General features: G+C 51.0%; 1 protein-coding gene across 3 annotated transcripts; it reads right to left on the reverse strand.

The window, feature by feature from the left end:
• Positions 1 to 587: 587 nt before the first annotated feature.
• WDR73 (WD repeat domain 73) lies at positions 588 to 15,277 on the reverse strand. Of its 3 annotated transcripts, XM_037915371.2 has the most exons (8): positions 15,171 to 15,271; positions 14,639 to 14,706; positions 11,649 to 11,737; positions 10,028 to 10,116; positions 8,220 to 8,287; positions 6,735 to 6,899; positions 3,421 to 3,795; positions 588 to 963 (listed from the first exon to the last, which is right to left on the reverse strand). In XM_037915371.2, exons 1-8 carry the CDS (start codon positions 15,215 to 15,217, stop codon positions 728 to 730), a joined length of 1,137 nt encoding a protein of 378 aa, XP_037771299.1. In that variant the 5' UTR covers positions 15,218 to 15,271; the 3' UTR covers positions 588 to 727. The 3 variants fall into 3 exon arrangements, with proteins under 3 accessions (XP_037771299.1, XP_037771356.1, XP_043383238.1); XM_037915428.2 differs by lacking the exon at positions 11,649 to 11,737 and having other exon boundaries at positions 15,171 to 15,277; XM_043527303.1 differs by lacking the exon at positions 6,735 to 6,899.
• Positions 15,278 to 18,783: the final 3,506 nt, after the last annotated feature.

Consider the following 18,783-nt stretch of genomic DNA (forward strand, 5'->3'; position numbering starts at 1 on the left):
TACAACTGGAGCCTGTATGCTCACAAGGCGTTCCATTGAAGTCAACAGGGCACTGCTCAGGCATATGTGGCTGCAGGGTTTAGGCATTCGAGTGTAAGATATTTGGGGCAGGGATTTCGTCTGTAAAACGTTACGTGCAGCTATGGCTCTGTAACAACAGTGACAAACACAGAAAGGGATTGGAGGCTAGATAAGAGCCTAAACGATCAGACACTTATCCTGATGAAAAGTACTATGCGTGAGCTATGGGGTATTATCCACACTGTCTGGGCCTTAGTTGCACAAGAGAGGTCAAAACGCCCTTCAGAATTAAGCTAGGTGTCCGAGTGTTGAAAGGCTGCAGCCTACATCACAGGAGCCATAGGTGTGGACTGCCTGGTGCGCTACAGTTTCATCAGTGGAACTATTCTCACGGTATTAAAACTTTACTGAACCTCTGCTGTCTTAGGTTGTAGATTTTCCCCGGGGTTGTGGGAAGCCAGCTCACACCAGCTTGGAGAAGCAGAAAGTGACACAGGCCACATGAGGGCAGTCTGAGGGGGATGCAAGAACTAAAACGGGAAAAATGGCGACAAATGAAACAGATGTTTAAAATTCTTACTGTTTTAAATAATCCAAATTGTAAAACTTATTCTGAACGATGATCTTCAGTCTAGAGTGTCCCGTAGACGCAGGGTTACACGTGCAAGGGCAGCAGATTTTAGAGTGTAAATAACAGGAAGACAGATCAACTGTTCTTGTGAGACTCTGCCCAGTCCCAGACATGCAGGGAGCCATCACTTGCTGCTGATAACAACATTCTTGGTTTCCAAGGATGCCAAGCATGTGTTGTAACCAGGGGAAAGTCACTGCCGTTGTCCATGCCACTGAAGAGATGTCCTTTGTGACTAAACAGCGGCTCTGCTTCTCCACCAGACGCAGGCCAGCTCCGTGTGTCATAGATGTGAACAGTTCCATTGAAGCCTTTGTTAAAAGAATAAAAAAAAGAATGTCAGACTATAGAAATGGGCAACTGTTCAGCTTGATCCAGGAGCCCTAACTTTTACTTGCCCTACACTGCGAGTTCCACTGCGGAACACTGCGAGTTCCACTGCGGAACACTGCGAGTTCCACTGCGGAACACTGCGAGTTCCACTGCGGAACACTGCGAGTTCCACTGCGGAACACTGCACTCCAGTTCACACCTTCCACCCGGGCAGGACTGGTGAGATCGAACAGGCTACAGGCCTGGAGTCAGAAAGACCAGGTATTTATCCACGATGGGAAAGAATCCAGTGCAGGCTCAGGTAACTTGAGAATTCATTGACCTATATTTGTACCATCCCAGCTGAGACAAGAGCTCACGTTCCTGGTGCCCCAATGGGAACGCTGCCTGGTAGCCTAAATCTGTGTCTGTGCGCACAGTTGGCACCGTTGAGCAGGCAGCATTTACCAACAGCTTCCACACGGTTACCGGAGTGAATGTGGATTCTCACTAGAGGAGGAAACCAGCTCTTCACATACTACAGGGTGACAGCTACTGGCATGTACTACAGCACAGAATCATAGGCCTGGAAGGGACCTCGAGAGGTCATCTAATCCAGTCCCCTGCACTCAGGGCAGGACTACGTAATGACTAGATCATCCCTGACAGGTGTTTGTCTAACCTGTTCTTAAAAACCTCCAGTGACGAAGATTCCACAACCTCCCTAGGCAATTTATTCCAGTGCTTAACCACCCTGACAGTTAGGAAGTTTTGCTAATGTCCAACCGAAGCCTCCCTTGATGAAATTTAAGCCCATTGCTTCTTGTCCTATGCTCACAGGTTAATGAGAACAATTTTTCTCCCAATCCTTGTAACAACCATTTATGTATTTGAAAGCTGTTACGTCCCCGCCCCAGTCTTCTCTTCTCCAGACTACACAAACCCAATTTTTTCCATCTTCCCTCATAGGTCATGCTTTCTAGACATTTTATCATTTTTGTTGCTCTTCTCTGGACTTTCTCCAATTTGTCCACATCTTTCCTGAAATGAGGTCCCAAGAACTGGACACAATACTCCAGTTGATGTCTAATCAGCGTGGAGTAAAGCAGAAGAATTACTTCTCGTGTCTTCCTTACAACACTCCTGCTTATACATCCCAGAATGATGTTCGCTTTTTTTTTTTTTTTAAACACACACACACACACACACACACACACCAGTGTTACATTGTTCACTCATATTTAGTTTGTGATCTACTGCGAGCCCCAGATCCCTTCCTGCAGTACTCCTTCCTAGGCAGTCATGTTTGTGCGCAACTGATTGTTCCTTCCTAACTGGAGTACTTTGCATTTGTCCTTATTGACAATTTCATCCTATTTACTTCAGACCAATTCTCCAGTTTGTCCCGATCATTTTGAATTTTAATCCTATCCCCCAAAGCACTTGCAACCCCTCCCTGTTTCGTATTGTCCACAGACTTTATAAATGTACTCTCTATGCCATTTATCTAAATCATTTATGAAGATATTGAACAGAACTGGACCCAGGTCCAGTGCCTGATAACTACGACTACGAGACAGTATCTAAAGCTTTAGTAAAGTTAAGTTATACCACAATTACCACTTCCCCCCCATCCACAAGGCTTGTTACCCTGCCAAAGAAAGCTATCAGGTTGGTTTGACAGGATTTGTTCTTGACAAATCCATGTTCACTGTTACCTATCACCTTATTATCTTCTAGGTGTTTGCACACTGATTGCTGGATTATTTGCTCCATTATCTTTGCAGATAATGAAGTGAAGATGACTGGTTTGTAATTCCTGCATGGTGAGTGCTGAATGATTCTACAGCAATGTGCAGGAGCAATCTGTGGTGAGGAACCTGAGATGAATTCAGGTCAGTGTAGAGCACTGATGGAGGTGGGGAGGGAATAAAGAGGCCTTTATTATTTCACCTCAGGCCTGATTTTCAGTAACTGGAGACCCAACCTGCACTTATGCATTTGCTTAAGCACTAACCGCACATGCTAACCAGGGATCTGCACGCACACCTGACTTAAGCGTGTGCACAAAAGCAGGTGCAGGCCTGGAGTTGCACTCAGAGCCAGTGCACGTGACTGTATTTGGAGGAAGCTGCACCCACTTGCCATCCTGTCCCAGGCACTGCGCCAAACCCCACCCTGCTGTAACTCGACTGAAGTCCATGGGGTTACACCAGGGCTGAGTCTGGCCCATCAAGTTTTGTTGTCATTTTAGCACTCTGGGAGATGAAACTAACAGCTTATCTCCATCATGGTCCTAGGGATCACCAGTCACATAATCTCACTCCAAACTGACAAGCCACATTATAACACAAGGCATCATGGGTAGACAGATCGCCATTGGACAAGGCTTCCAGTGCAGAGTCAACCAGATCTGAAAACACATGGCAAACAAATCCCCACCTCCCAGGAGTTACCTGAAATGGCAAGGCATCCGTCCAGAACAGGAGCCCAGGAGACGCGCAGGAACTCTGTGCTTGGGCTGGCTGCAGAAACTTTGCACTTGGCCGATTTCAGAGGCTTTGGGATATTTCTCAAGTCTGTTAGTATGAGCTGTCCTCCAGACGAGAGGCGAGCTATAGTGGGGGCATTCACATCAGAGCCCTGCAGACCAGGACCGACACCCATGCACCACTGCTCCCCACTGAGTGCCGAAGGAACGGACGTATCACCCAGTGGACTCTGCGGCTGTCGAACATCTGCCAGGCACAGCTGCCCCTTTACGCAGCAGGCCAGCAAAGTATTACAGTCCAGGAATTCCAGGCCGCTGACCTCATCGCTGCCACTGGAGACTAAGAGAGGAGGAAGAGAACCTCAGACTTCACAGGATGCTCAGCTACAACTGCTAGGTTCAGAAATTGCAGGGGTGACAAATAGATCAAACACAGGGTTAAACACATTCCCTTCTGTGGAAGCAGATTTGGAAGCTGCTTTAGAAAGTTTTCGGGCAGGACTAGTAGCAGGGAGCTGGTGTATGCCCTAGGTCTATTATGGTACAGGCTCAAATGCCAAGGGCCAGGTTCTGCTCTTGCTGGGGGGAGTTAACCCCTGGGCAGAGGATGTGCACAGGTGAATCTACCCCAACACAAGGGTAGTTCCAAACCCAAATCGCCCACTCATCAAACTGCATAGGAGTAAGGCTACAAGACCTCCATGACAACAGAGAGTCCTGCACCAACCCAGTCTCCACAGGCAGCAGGGGACCCTCCTGCAGCTGACCAGCTGCCATGGGGGGGGGGGGGAGGGGAGGGGGGAGGAAGGACCCTGCAGCTCCCAGCCACTGTGGGTGGCAAGACCTCTGTAACTGACCGACCACCAGCAGGGACCCCTGAGCTGTCCAAGGGCCCCCCTGCAGCTGCTGCAAGCAGCCAGCCCCTGCCTCTCCCCTCACAGCTAGTGGTAGAGGGACCCCGGAGCTGCTCAGCCGCCTCGGGTGGTGGTGCCCCCCACCCCAGCTACTGGACAACAGGGTCCCCGCAGCTCCCCATTTTGTCAGGAATGTTTTTAGTAAAAGTCAGGGACAGGTCACAGCTTCCATGAAATTTTGTTTTTTGCCTGTGACCTGTCCATGACTTTTACTAAAAATATCCATGACAAAATCATAGCCTTACACATGAGCCCCCAAGCTATACTCTCGTCTTCACCACTCAGAGCTCCGCTACTGACAGAAAAGCAGCACGTTGGTATGGTATCACGGAGACACAAACGCAGAACTCCAGCTACCTTTCGCTATCGACCTGCACTTCCCAATGCCCCCTCAGTACAACCAGCCTCAGCTGCTGGACATCTGTAAGCCACTGGGACTGGTAATTCAAGTGTTGTCCCTCGGGAGTTGGATCTGTTGGCAGTGAAGACTTATTTAGGCCTGACAGAAGCCTGCTGTGGATTTTAAGAGACTGTTCTGTTAGTGTGTAACCCAGTAAGCAAAAGGAGAACTGTGTATGTGTAAGAAATTGCAGAGTAATTATGTTTGTGATAAGATAAAGTAACTAAGAATCTAGAAAAGACCAGTGTGAACTAACACTAAACCTGTACTGATGGGAGAGGAGAGTTAACTATGGTGAGATTTTCCTGAAGAGCTTCCAGCTGGTGAGTAACTGACCACTACTTGCTAAGTGTTTTGCCTTAAAAGATTATGTAGGCCTATCTGCTGAGTAAGTGAATATCAGTCCAACAGGGCAGAGAACCCGGATCCTGGAAAGTGGAATTATCCAGGCTTTGGACAGAGTTAGGGTAACATTTACAGAAGGGGCTAAGATCCACTGACTTTCAATGCGATTTAACTACCTAAATCACTATGGCCCCTGCGCAGTGGAGTTCAGAAGTGCCAACAGACAGGTCATTCTGAGACTGTTGCATTGTGGGATTGCAGCTGGGGTACTGCTTATACTGGTACAGGCGTGTGTTCGTGCTGTCATTGTGCCAGCAGAACTTTACCAGCTGGGAGCTTGTGTCCCTCTGAAACGGGAAGAAATGGAGGATTTTGTCAGTAGGAGGAAAAATTAAGTGTGGATATGCACCAGGCCGTGCTCAAAAAAGGGGAGTTTTGCTGGTACAATTTTCTAGCATAAACCACAGCTGTCATAAATATAAAGGGAAGGGTAACCACCTTTCTGTATACAGGGCTATAAAATCCCTCCTGGCCAGAGGCAAAATCCTTTCACCTGTAAAGGGTTAAGAAGCTAAGGTAACCGCGCTGGCACCTGACCCAAAATGACCAATGAGGGGACAAGATACTTTCAGATCTGGAGGTAGGGAACAGAGGGTTTGGTCTGTGTAATACCTTGGCCGGGAACAGATCAAGGATGCAACCCCTTCAACTCCTGTACAGTTAGTAAGTAATCTAGCTAGAAAATGGGTTAGGTTTTCTTTGTTTTGCCTTGTAAATTCGCTGTGCTGGAGGGAATGTGTATTCCTGTTTGTGTCTTTTTGTAACTTAAGGTTTTGCCTAGAGGGATTCTCTGTGTTTTGAATCTGATTACCCTGTAAAGTATTTACCATCCTGATTTTACAGAGGTGATTCTTTTACCTTTTCTTTAAATAAAATTATTCTTTTAAGAACCTGATTGATTTTTCATTGTTCTTAAGATCCAAGGGTTTGGGTCTGTGTACACCTGTACCAATTGGTGAGGATATTATCATCAAGCCTTCCCCAGGAAAGGGGGTTTAGGGCTTGGGGGGATATTTTGGGGGGGAACAGGACTCCAAGTGGTCCTTTCCCTGTTCTTTGTCTAAATCACTTGGTGGTGGCAGCATACTGTTCAAGGACAAGGCAAAGTTTGTACCTTGGGGAAGTTTTTAACCTAAGCTGGTAAGAATTAGCTTAGGGGATTTTCATGCGGCTCCCCACATCTGTACCCTAGAGTTCAGAGTGGTGAGGGAACCCTGACAACAGCCTAGGAGCAACTGAAAACATTCTGCTTGGTCTACAGCACAGGTTCAGAACCTTGGGGTTATATCTGGGTTCATGGCGTTGCAACCACCACCCGCTCTTCATGGCTAGGTAAGAGGATGCCAAAGCTATGTTCTGCTGCAACATGAGGTCAACATATGGAAAAGTTTGAAGATAAATTTGTTGTAAGTGCCTAAGGGACTCAGGTGCCTAAGTCTCATTGGCTTTCATTTGGATTTAGGCACTTTTGAAAATGTTCCCCTGAAAACCACTGGCTTAAAGAGTGCACTGTTTAGTTAGTCTATTGTGAAATCTCCCCCCAGCCCCAGCTTTAAATACCTGCTGTGTAGATGTTTTTCTTTGATTCAATCTCTGTAATTTGGACATTGTTGACTCTTGAGCCATGAAGGACACAGGGGGTTCTGGCCAAAGTGGTTGCAATTTTAGTCCAAGGTTTCTTGCTGTCATTTCCCGTGGGGATGGTACTTACGAATTTAATAACATCTATTTGAAAGAGACACATAATGAGCTATAACAGTGCAAGTACTGAAGTACCAGTAGTTACATTTTTGAAGTATTTTGTGAAGATGCATTACAATTCAACCCACAGTTGATATTTTAAATCCTCTTCCAAGGGCACAAATACCTTTCACAACAGTTGAGCAGGTATGGTAAAATGGTCTATTTAGAAATCTAGACAATCCAATATAAAAGTGTTAAGCAGGTCACTCGTTTTCAGTAAATGACAAAATAAATAAAGTAACTGCAATAAATACTTAGCACTTCTCTTCCATAAACTTCACAGTGCTTTACAAAGTGGGGATCCCCATTTGAAAAGTGGGAAACTGAGGCACGGAGCAGTGATGTGATTTGCAGTAGGTCACAAAGGGTCAGAGTGTAGAGCCCTTGTTTATACTGCTGCAAGCTCCTGCTTAGGAGTGATGCCAATGAGGTGAATGGGACAACTCCTGTGAGTAAGTGCTTGCAAACAAGACTAGGGGATTTACAATCCCTCCCAAAGTGAGTCAAAGACAGTAATGGGAACAGATCTGATGTGTCCTAACTTCTAGTCTGACTGGGCTGCCGCCCTAGTGACAGCACAGAACACACCAGTGGTTAAAAAAATGTAACTGTCCTTTCAGCTAAACATCTCCGAGGCCAGTTGCAGTGCAGGGGATTCAGCCATGTAATTAGTAACAAAGAGTGAAGATCAACTAAATGCATCCACAGACACGTGCTGAAAATGGACTCCAGGACCTATAATCTGCACTGTCCAGCGGAAGCTTCCCAACAATGGAAAGCTCAGATGGTGAGTCAGAGCTCCAGCTCACTCCTGGCCAACTGCGGCCCTCTACACAACAATTTCACATTGACGTACAGGCCAAAATTTCCAGTGACTAGTGATTTTGGGGGCTCAATCTGAGACACCTTAAAGAAGCCCTATTCTCAGAGATGCCGCTCACCCGCCCTTCCAGGGGGTCTCTGTTTGGGCCCCCATAATGCCCAACCTTCTTTGTCCTCCATAATTCCAGGGCACTTCAATGAGAAACATTAACACTCTGCCCTTCTCTAGCACCTTCCACCCAAGAGCCTCCAAGTGCTCCACAACTAGGAGAGGATTAATACACATGACCCCCTGCCTCCGGTGTAGTAGGGAAGCTCTAGCCCTCTTGGGCAGCAGGGCTGAGCGAGTTGCCAATGGTACTTTATACGTCACCCGTGTTGCAGGAGGACTGTGCAGAGAGGAGTTCGCGGCAGACTAACTCCTACCAATTTTACCTACCAATTTAAACTTGTGTAAGAGCTGCTCAGACATGCACTCACCAGTGTCCTCCGCTGCCAACTGCCACACTTGCAGGGAACTATCTGGTGGGCCACTTGTTACCAGCAAGCTGTGAAAACAAGGAAACCAGATGCAAGCTCTTCATTAATGGGAAGTGGCCTTTCCCTTCAGGGCTGGTATATGATGGTGATGACAGGCATGTCTGTTCTCTGCGTTTCCTCCCACCATGCCCACAGCTCAGGCTCAGTTACTCCCATCCTGCACCTGGGGCAGGGACAGGCACACCTGTGGCATTAAGCTATGCTAGTGCTTCCTGTGTTTGGGGACCTTGCAGGAGTTTGCGTGGTTCCCACCCCACCGTAGTTAAAGGGTGATGTCATTTATTTAAAAAGAAAAGGAGTCTCTAAGGTGCCACAAGTCCTAACACATTTATGTGAGCATAAGCTTTCGTGAGTTAGAGCTCACTTCATCGGATGAAGTGAGCTGTAGCTCACGAAAGCGTATGCTCAAATAAATGTGTTAGTCTCTAAGGTGCCACAAGTCCTCCTTTTCTTTTTGCGAATACAGACTAACACGGCTGCTACTCTGAAACCTGTCGTTTATTTGCAGCACATACCAAGACTGAGCAGAACAACGTGAGCAAACACTGAGGAAGGGAGACTAGCAGAGGGGTGTGTGTGCGCATGGGGTGGGGAATCCGCTGAAGAGGTGGGGCGAACAGGTAACAGAAGTTGGCTGTTTGCATGGCCCTCGAATGGCCATGAGAAAATCCTTGCAGAACGTCCAGCACTCTTGGCAGGGACGCTCCGGCCCAAGAGAAGTGAGAGTCCAAGGCATAGAAGACAGTGCCAGTTGCTCGAGTCCTTGGAGAGCCATTGGGACGTAACGGACACCGAGAGCTGCTTTGCCTTTTCATTCCTGCCCTGCTTTAATGTCAGCAATGGACTCTCTGCCTCTAACACTAGACCGAGCAAAGCACTGGAAAATATCCAGGGAATGATCTGTGGGGGCTTGGGGAGAGGAGAGGGAAAGGGGAGAAGGAGCTTGGGTCAGAGAAGGAGGCTGTTTGCAGGAACTGCCTCCTAAAAATGCCACCACCAGGGCAGTCCTTTCTGTTCCCTATGGAGCTGTCAGTGGTTTCTCACCAGGAGGGGGTGCTGCTAACACTGCCTCTTCTCTACAGCTGCTCCCTTTCTGCTGGCTCCTCTGATGTCCCCTTCCCTGCATGACACACGACAGGACAGCAAGAGTAGAGCGACCAGCTGCCCCATGAACCCCACCACACAAGCTTGAGCACTTCTGTACTGGGGAGGCAGGGGAAGCAGCTATCCCAGCAGGTGAGATACCTAATGCACCTCTCCTGGGCGAGGCCATGTAGAAAAACCTCCATAAAGGGAGGACCGCAGGAGGAAGAGAAAGAAGTGAGCCAATGGACTGCACAGGGGAGTATACACAGGAGCGCATGGGGGAGGGGCCAGGAGAGGCAACATCACATCATAGAGGGCAAGGGGGGGAAGATGGTGAATTGGGGCAACAGCAAGAGAAAGTGAGAAAGGAAACTGACCTGGCACTGAAGGGAGAAAGACGGAGCCAGAGCCCTTTCAGCTAGGGGATTTTCACATATGTTCCTGTTTTACTGGACCTCCCTTGGCAAATCGCCTGAGTGTTTGGGGGGTGGGGGGGGACTCTTTAGAGCCCTTGTTACATTCATTTTGCTGGCCAGCTATGTTAAAAGCTGGCAAGTCTTGTCAGGTGGCTCTTAAACTGGCCAGGGAAGGGGGAGTTTTCATCGAACAAAATAATCCAACACATCCATTCAACAGGAACCAGGAAGTCCCCATCCACATACCTGGTGTCTGGCACATGCCGCAGGCTGTACACAGGGCGGTCGGAAAATCCACCACGTTCCACCTTGAAATCTCTCTCGGGACACACACCCTACAAACCAGAAGCAGACAGATGTTGTTCTTTAGCACATAATGCCGCTAAATTCAACATACCCTCACTCTTTCAAGGTAACCAGGCAATACGTCAAGGTCTGTAAGGGCTGAAGTCCTCCGTCACAGTTAATACGGTCGATTTATGCAGTGTTTTTCATCCTGAGAGATCCCAAAGCACTTTGAAAAATGGATATGCAGGGAGTGTTTCTGCACCCAGCTCTGGGGAGAAGCCTAGCATATGACCATTGCACAGTCTGAGACTAGACACAAGGAATACTATATCCAATACAACTCCAAGGGGATGACCAGAGCTGGGGTGTGGCCAGGCACCAGGGTTTAACATTCCTGCTCCCGGAGTCACTGGAGGTTCCAAGGCATTTCTCATTAGCAGCCATGACTTTGGATTTACAGCTCACCTAAAAGACAGCAGCTCCAACAGCAGAGTGCCCCATTCCCTCACACTGGGGCACTGGCCAGCGGGGAGCATGCCATCCAGTAACCAAGCACCATTTTCTGCAGCACTGGGAAGCTCGTCCATTTAAGTACTAACTTAATCTGCTTCCACTTTGCCTGGGAGATCAGCAGACAGCACAGCACAAGACGGTACAGGAGAGGTACCAATACAAAAATGTTTGTCGGGAGTTACTATGGTGTTTGTTCTAAGTGCAGAGAAATGCTAGGGGTTCCTTCAGAAACCCAAGGGTGCAAATCTGAAACACTGCCAGATCACAAAAGTTTCTGTTCTTGGGATGGGGATGAGAGTCCGTCAGAACTGAGCAGAGGTTCTCAGATGACGACACAGGGAGCAAACTGGCAGGGTGGTCTAGTGGACAGAGCACTGGATTGGGACTCAGGAGATGTGGATTCTATTCCCTACTTGCCTGCTGGGTAACCTGAGACCAGTGGCTTTGCTGCTCTGTGCCTCAGTTTCCCTGTATGTAAAATGAAGACAATGAAACTGATGTCGGATGTAGAGTGCTTTGAGATCTATAGAGAAAAGTGCTAGAAGAGCTAGGTATTCTTATTCTGCATGAGGTTCTGCATGCAGGGAGTCTGCAGGATTGGGCACTTAGTGAGATAGAGGAGCCCAGATTTGACTGCAAATGGATTATTTAAACTAGCTGAGTAATGAGGGTAACAAGGAAAGCAGCCCAGGAGTCTGCATGAACTAACTCCAGAGCAGCTGCCCTGCGATAGGAACCTCCTCCTAAAACTAATTCACCAAGTCACTTCCTCTCTCCTCTTTCAATTCCTCCTGAAAACTTACCCCAGCCCTATGTCAGTCCACGCTCACAACCACAACGCCATACTCAGATGGAAACGTCAAGATGCATCCATGCCTTCAGTGAGTGATCTCAAGGTATCTCTTGTTCTACCTTGTGTATCTAACCAGGTCATGTCTACATGCACCCTGTAAGTTCTTCAGGGGGTAGACCCTGTCTTTTTGCAGGTTTCTGTAAAATGCCTGCTGGCTGCACACATTTGGGGGAGATAAAGAATTTTAAATGAATACCACACAGCCACCATCACCTGCTTCTCTTTCACATACAGTTTTTGAGGCAACAGGAGCTGGAGAATTTCATTTCTTCTGGAGTTTTCATATCCCGCTACACAGACACCTAGAGTTACAAAAGGAACAATGATGAGATGAGTTCAGGATGAGCCTGCTCATTCACTGGGAACAATCCTCTGACAGGGAATTTAAGGATTAGGGTGTTAGCTGTACTTGGGAAATCTGTTTCAAATCACAACATGCTGCCATTGGATCAATTTACCTCTCTCCTCTACATCTGCAGAAGTCTCACCCTTCTAACCCGATTCTTTCTTCTAGTCTGGTATTTTTTACCCCAACAAACTTCTCTTTCATTGTTTTCCCATCTCATTTTACTCTCCACAGGATCACACCGCTGTCTCAGCTACGCTAGTGCTTGCCTAGAGGCACCAATTGGAGTTGCTGACACACTCCTAATCAATTTCACTCCGCTAATGCTGCTGGAGGAAGTGCTACATCCACAGTCCAGGGGGTGAAAGGTCACAGTAACGTAGGAGAAGCATCGCCATACAGCAGCATTCCCAATCCCCTACAGCAGCCGAGGACTGAACCTGGATCTGGGCACCAGCATGTAATGCTTCCTCAGCAGAATGAGCTTGACAAAGTCCTGTCCCTCTCCACTGCTGCTCCTGTTAAGGCCACGGGGAGGGTGTTGCAAACACCAGCACAATTTTCTTAGACTGAGGCAAGGTTGTAGAAACAATAAAGGCTTTTATGGCAACAGCCCCTTTGGTTAACCAAAGCACTAGACTTGGCCAGTCTCCTTCTCCCTCAAAAAGTCCTGGACTGTAGGGTATGTATTACAGGGGACAGACAGAGGCAGCTTTCGTAGGGATGGCAATGTCTGGGGATATGGAGGGAGGCGAACATGGATCCACAGGAGCTGAAGGAAGAAGCTATAGGATCTCTTGAGCTGAGTTGCTGCATCAGTTTCAATAACCCTTCTCCCTCTTAGATCCTCTCCAAAGTGCCTATTCCCATGGTGTCTGGGGTTGAAGGTTTGTAAGATTTGCATCTCCTCCGTCTAGTCTACAAGACCCCAAAGTCTGCAGTTTCAGGTTAACATTTCCTAGGAACAAAAAGGTTAGATGTACTGCTGCAGAGGAAAACTGACACTGGAAAATAGTGATTCCAGCTCAGCCTTGTGCTCTGTTTGTTTCAGAAAAAAATATTTTGGTTTAGCCAAACTAAAAAGTTGGTTTTGCAAGAGCACTCTCACTCTTCGCGGGCACATAATTCTGAATCCTCCCTCCAACCAGGAATGAAAGCATGTAAACTGCTCCAGGAAGATCCACGTAACGAGGCAGGCCAGGAACACAGCTACTATAGCCAACATGAGTATACACCAATTGTCACTGCAGCCTCCCGTCCTATAGTCTCCCTTTTGTTAACAGGTCCATGTACAGGCTCTGTTACAGAGTCTGTCTTATTACACAGACAGAGGTCAAATTGCACCTGCTCGCACTATCCCTGAATTCGGCTCAAGGTCATTGTAAGGTTTTAGGAAATGCACATGGATCTAGGAGAAGAGGCATTAAGAAAATTAATATGAAGCAAAATGAATTAAATGGCCAACAAGCCATGGGTGTGGATGCTTCAGGGGGATGTTAATGGGATACAGAACATTTCAACTAGTGTCCGGTGATTTAAAAACAGTTCACAGGAACATAGAAACTGCCATACTGGAACAGATGACCAGTCCGTCTAGCCCAGTATGCGGTCTCTGAGAGTGGCCAGAACCAAATGTTTCAAAGAAAAGTATAAGAACTTTTCAGCAGTAAATGTATAATAATCTACCTGAATGTAGGTCTCCTCCTGATCTTTAATAGTGATTGGCTTAAACCATGAAGCACAAAGCTTAAATCCCTGCCAACATTTTGTCATTAATTATAACACTAAATACGCCAGAAACTCCTATCTACCTTCTCTAGGTCATTCATTATTTTATACACTTTTATGATGTCCTTTCTTATTCACCTCCTTCTAAGGTAACAATCTAATCTTTTCAATCTGTCTTTTTAGTGGACAGGTTTCAGAGTAACAGCCGTGTTAGTCTGTATTCGCAAAAAGAAAAAGGAGTACTTATGGCACCTTAGAGACTAACACATTTATTTGAGCATACGCTTTCGTGAGCTACAGCTCACTTCATCGGATGCATACTCAACAGCCATTAGATGGTGATAATTTACAAGCAACTAGAGTTAGAGGTGGTTCATAGAAGAACAATGAAAACAGTCAAGGGCCTGCAAACACTCTACTAAAAAGAAAAGGAGTACTTGTGGCACCTTAGAGACTAACCAATTTATTTGAGCATAAGCTTTCGTGAGCTACAGCTCACTTCATCGGATGCATACTGTGGAAAATACAGAAGATGTTATACACACAAACCCTGAAAAAATGGGTGATTATCACTACAAAAGGTTTTCTCTCCCCCCACCCCACTCTCCTGCTGGTAACAGCTTATCTAAAGTGATCATTCTCCTTACTGTATTTTCCACAGTATGCATCCGATGAAGTGCGCTGTAGCTCACGAAAGCTTATACTCAAATAAATTGGTTAGTCTCTAAGGTGCCACAAGTCGTCCTTTTCTTAATGTAGAGGAGATAATCTTTTATTAGACTGACTTACCTTGGTGGAAGATACAAACTTTTGAGGTACACAGAGCTGTGTGACCCAAAAGCGTGTACCTGCCACCAACAGAAGTTGATCCAATAAAAAAATATTACTCACCCAACTTGTCTCACTCCAGATTAATTAGCAGATGACCTATCCACAATCTTTCCATGGAATCGTCTGGAAATCTATTCTCTACCTATTTCTGTGGATTGACAGAAGAGTTCATCTCTCCAGGGCTGTTAAATGGGCAACTTTCACCAGCACTAAACTCACCCAAAAATAAATACGGGAGCCACTAAGTTCCGAAAACAGCGACTAACTTTGCCAAGCAAACACAAGTGAAATGACTCACTTTTTTCTCCTGCCCACTCGATGACTCTTGTCGGCTCTTGGAGCTCAAACACATGCAAATCATGATATCTGAAAGCCACAACAACACAATGGCATTAGAACGGGGGTGCTGGAAGAATCTGCAGAGCGGGGAGGGGGGGGGGGGCAGGACACGGCGGAAGCCCCTTCCGGCCGGCACCCGCGCACGAGGCCGCCCCCCCGCAGGCAGGCCGTGTCTCCGGCAGGCAAGTCGCCCCTGCCGGGGCTACGGCGCCGACCCGGGGGCTGGCTCAAGGCGCTGTGCCCCCCAGGGCGCTGCCCTCGGCCCGCGGCCCACGCGCGGACGCTGAGGCAGGGGGCGGGGGAGCGACTTGCCCAAGGCCAGCGGCAGGGCCCCGACCGGCGCCGCGAGCCCAGGCTGCTCTGGGGGCTGGGCCCCTCCCGCTGCCGGAGGCGGCGCGTGACCCGACCGGCGCTGACGTGCGAACGGGGGCTCGAGCCCCGGGGGCGGGACCCGGCCGGGATCTCGCGGGGCCGCAGGGCGGGGCACTCACAGCCGCAAGGACTCCAGCAGCCAGGCCTCCGCAGACTCCTCCGCCATCCCGGGCCAGGCGCGCGCGCTGCCCAACGGCCAGAGAGTCACATGACCCCTCCCCTCCACGTGACACTCCCACACGTGACGCCTCTGGGCTCCTGTGATTCCTCCCCTGGTGAGGCGGCCCCGCCCCCCGCGCCAGTCCAGCTCCTCGCTCTCCCGGCAGCCCCGAGCCCGCTCACTGCGGCTGCGCAGCCTCCGCCTCGCCCGGGCCCCTTCCACGCCCCCGACCTCCGCCGCGAACAGAGGCCTCCCTCCCTCTGCGCATGCGCACCCACCGCTCCGGCCCCGCTCCCTGCCTAGCCCGGCCGGTAGCCCCTGGAGCACGGGTCCTCCGTAGGCTCGTGGGGCTGGCGGGGGCCCCGCGGGGAGCGAGGCCGGTCCCCTGCCCTCAGGGCGGGGCGAAGGGTTACCGAGATCGGGGCCGGCAAACTTCCTGCCCTGGGGGCCCGGTCGGGTGTCGGGTGTCGTGTGGCGGGCCGGGTAGGGGAGGCTGCGCCCCCCACCCGCCAGGCGAGGCCCGGCCCCATCCCCAGCTTCTCACCCGCTGATCCCCCCCCCCCCCCCCGGGCCCCTGTCCCATCCGCCCCCGCTGTCGAGGGCTCGAGCCCCAGAGGGCAGGTTCGCTGTCTGGCCGCGGAGAGACCGGCAGCGCCGGCGAGCTCCGAACGCGAGCTCCTCACCGGAGCGTGCCCGCGGCACTCGAGAGCGGCCCGTGCGCGAGCAGAGCCAGCTGCCTCGTCGGCCAAGGAGTAGGGTTTCACAGACAGGTCCCTCGCCTCACAGTTTATTCATGAAGTAGCCCAACCCCCCCCCCCCCCTTGTTAGTTGTTGTGCATGCATACCGATCCCCTATTGTCTATAGCTTTTAGCAAGTCCCTATGCCTCCCCAGCTTTCCTGTCATCCAGTTCTCAGACAGGAGACCAGGAGTTAAGAACATACATGAACCAGACACAGGGAGTGGAGACGGTGTCTCTCCTCTAAACAACCCCTTCTCAGAGCATGCAGGTCTCCCCCTTATCTCACTCCCTGCAAGTTAAACCCGTACTTTTTCATTCTTCCTGTCTCATTCAGGGACTTTCCCAGCAGCCTTCATTGGCCTGACTTTGGTTGGGTTGGCATAACTGCTTCATGTTTAATTTTTCCACCTAACACCTCCATTCCCCGACAGCCCCCCAGGACCCCTGCCCCATCCACCCCCCCGCTCCATGTCCCCTGACCGCCCCCAGAACCCCCGACTGCCCCTCGCCACCCCATCCAACCCCTCCTCTCCTTCCTGACTGGCCCCCCCCCAGGACCCCTGCCCCATCCACCCCCCCGCTCCATGTCCCCTGACCGCCCCCAGAACCCCCGACTGCCCCTCGCCACCCCATCCAACCCCTCCTCTCCTTCCTGACTGGCCCCCCCCAGGACCCCTGCCCCATCCACCCCCCCGCTCCATGTCCCCTGACCGCCCCCAGAACCCCCGACTGCCCCTCGCCACCCCATCCAACCCCTCCTCTCCTTCCTGACTGGCCCCCCCCAGGACCCCTGCCCCATCCACCCCCCCGCTCCATGTCCCCTGACCGCCCCCAGAACCCCTGACTGCCCCTCGCCACCCCATCCAATCCCTCCTCTCCTTCCTGACTGGCCCCCCCCAGGACCCCTGCCCCATCCAACCACCCCTGCTTCCTGTCCCTTGACTGCCTCCAAAACCTCTGCCCTTGACTCACCACCCCATCCAGCCCCCTCTCCTTCCTGACTGCAACCCCCAGGATCCATGCCCCATCCAACCACCCCTTCTCCCTGTCCCGACCGCCCCCGGAACCCCTGACTGCCCCTCGCCACCCCATCCAACCCCTCCTCTCCTTCCTGACTGCCCCCCCCAGGACCCCTGCCCCATCCGCCCCCCCCTGCTCCCTGTCCCCTGACTGCCCCTCGCCACCCCATCCAACCCCTCCTCTCCTTCCTGACTGCCCCCCCCGGGACCCCTGCCCCATCCACCCCCCCTGCTCCCTGTCCCCTGACTGCCCCTCGCCACCCCATCCAACCCCTCCTCTCCTTCCTGACTGCCCCCCCCGGGACCCCTGCCCCATCCAACCCCCCCGCTCCCTGTCCCCTGCCTGCCCCTCGCCACCCCATCCAACCCCTCCTCTCCTTCCTGACTGCCCCCCCCGGGACCCCTGCCCCATCCGCCCCCCTGCTCCATGTCCCCTGACTGCCCCTCGCTACCCCCATCCAACCCCTCCTCTCCTTCCTGACTGCCCCTCCCCCCCGGGACCCCTGCCCCATCCACCCCCCCTGCTCCCTGTCCCCTGACCGCCCCCAGAACCCCTGACTGCCCCTCGCCACCCCATCCAACCCCTCCTCTCCTTCCTGACTGGCCCCCCCCCAGGACCCCTGCCCCATCCAACCACCCCTGCTCCCTGTCCCCTGACCGCCTCCAAAACCTCTGCCCTTGACTCACCACCCCATCCAGCCCCCTCTCCTTCCTGACTGCAACCCCCAGGATCCATGCCCCATCCAACCACCCCTTCTCCCTGTCCCGACCGCCCCCGGAACCCCTGCCCCGACTGCCGTCCCATCCAACCCCCCTCTCCTTCCTGACCCCGATTCAACCCCTCTGTTCCCTGCCTTCTGACCACCCCGAATCCTATCCACACCCCCACCCCCTGACCAACCTCCCCACTCCCTGCCCCTTTACCATGCTGCCTGGAGCACCGGTGGCTGGAGGCGCTACAGCCGTGCCCCCCAGCTGGAGCCAGCCACGCCACCGTGCAGCACAGAGCACCGGGTCAGGCCGCGCTCTGCAGCTGCGCTGCCCCCGGAGCTCGCAGCCCCGCTGCCCAGAGCATTGCACCGGTGGCGCAGTGACCTGAGGTTGCAGGGGAGGGGCCGGGGCTAGCCTCCCGGGCCAGTCGCTCAGGGGCCGGGCAGGAGGATCCCGCGGGCTGGATGTGGCCCATGGGCCTTAGTTTGCCCACCTCTGATCTAGACCATCCCTAACAGGTGTTTGTCTAACCTGCTCTTAAAAATCCCCAATGATATAGACTCCACCACCTCCCTAGGCAACTTATTCCAGTGCTTAACCACCCTGACAGGAAGTTTTTCCTAATGTCCAACCTAAATTTAAGCCCATTGCTTCTTGTCCTATCCTCAGAGGTTAAGAAGAAAATTTTTTCTCCTTCCTCCTTGTAGCAACATTTTATGTAGTTGAAAACTGTTATCATGTCTCCTCTCAGGCTTCTTGTCTCCAGACTAAATAAACCCAATTTATTCAATCTTCTCTCATAGGTCATGTTTTCTAGACCTTTAATCATTTTTGTTGCTCTTTTCCGGACTTTCTCCAATTTGTTCACATCTTTCCTGAAATGTGGCACCCAGAAATGGACACAATACTCCAGTTGAGGCCTAATCAGCACAGAGTAGAACGGAAGAATTACTGCTCGTGTCTTGCTTACAGTACTTCAGCTAATACATCCTATAATGATGTTTGCTTTTTTTTTTTTTGCAACAGTGTTACCCTGTTGACTTATATTTAGCTTGTGGTCCACTCTGACCCCCACATCCCTTGCCACAGTACTCCTTAGGC

Source organism: Chelonia mydas, chromosome 1, assembly GCF_015237465.2.
Source record: "Chelonia mydas isolate rCheMyd1 chromosome 1, rCheMyd1.pri.v2, whole genome shotgun sequence".
Lineage (NCBI taxonomy): Eukaryota > Metazoa > Chordata > Testudines > Cheloniidae > Chelonia > Chelonia mydas.

Coding starts and splice junctions, on each gene's coding strand:
- WDR73 (XM_037915371.2), bottom strand. CDS start 15,217: ATGGCGGAGGAGTCTGCGGAGGCCTGGCTGCTGGAGTCCTTGCGGCT. Junction 11,738..14,638: donor CGAGTGGGCAGGAGAAAAAA/GTGAGTCATTTC, acceptor TTGTAACTCTAG/GTGTCTGTGTAGCGGGATAT. Junction 10,117..11,648: donor TGTATGTGAAAGAGAAGCAG/GTGATGGTGGCT, acceptor TCTGGTTTGTAG/GGTGTGTGTCCCGAGAGAGA.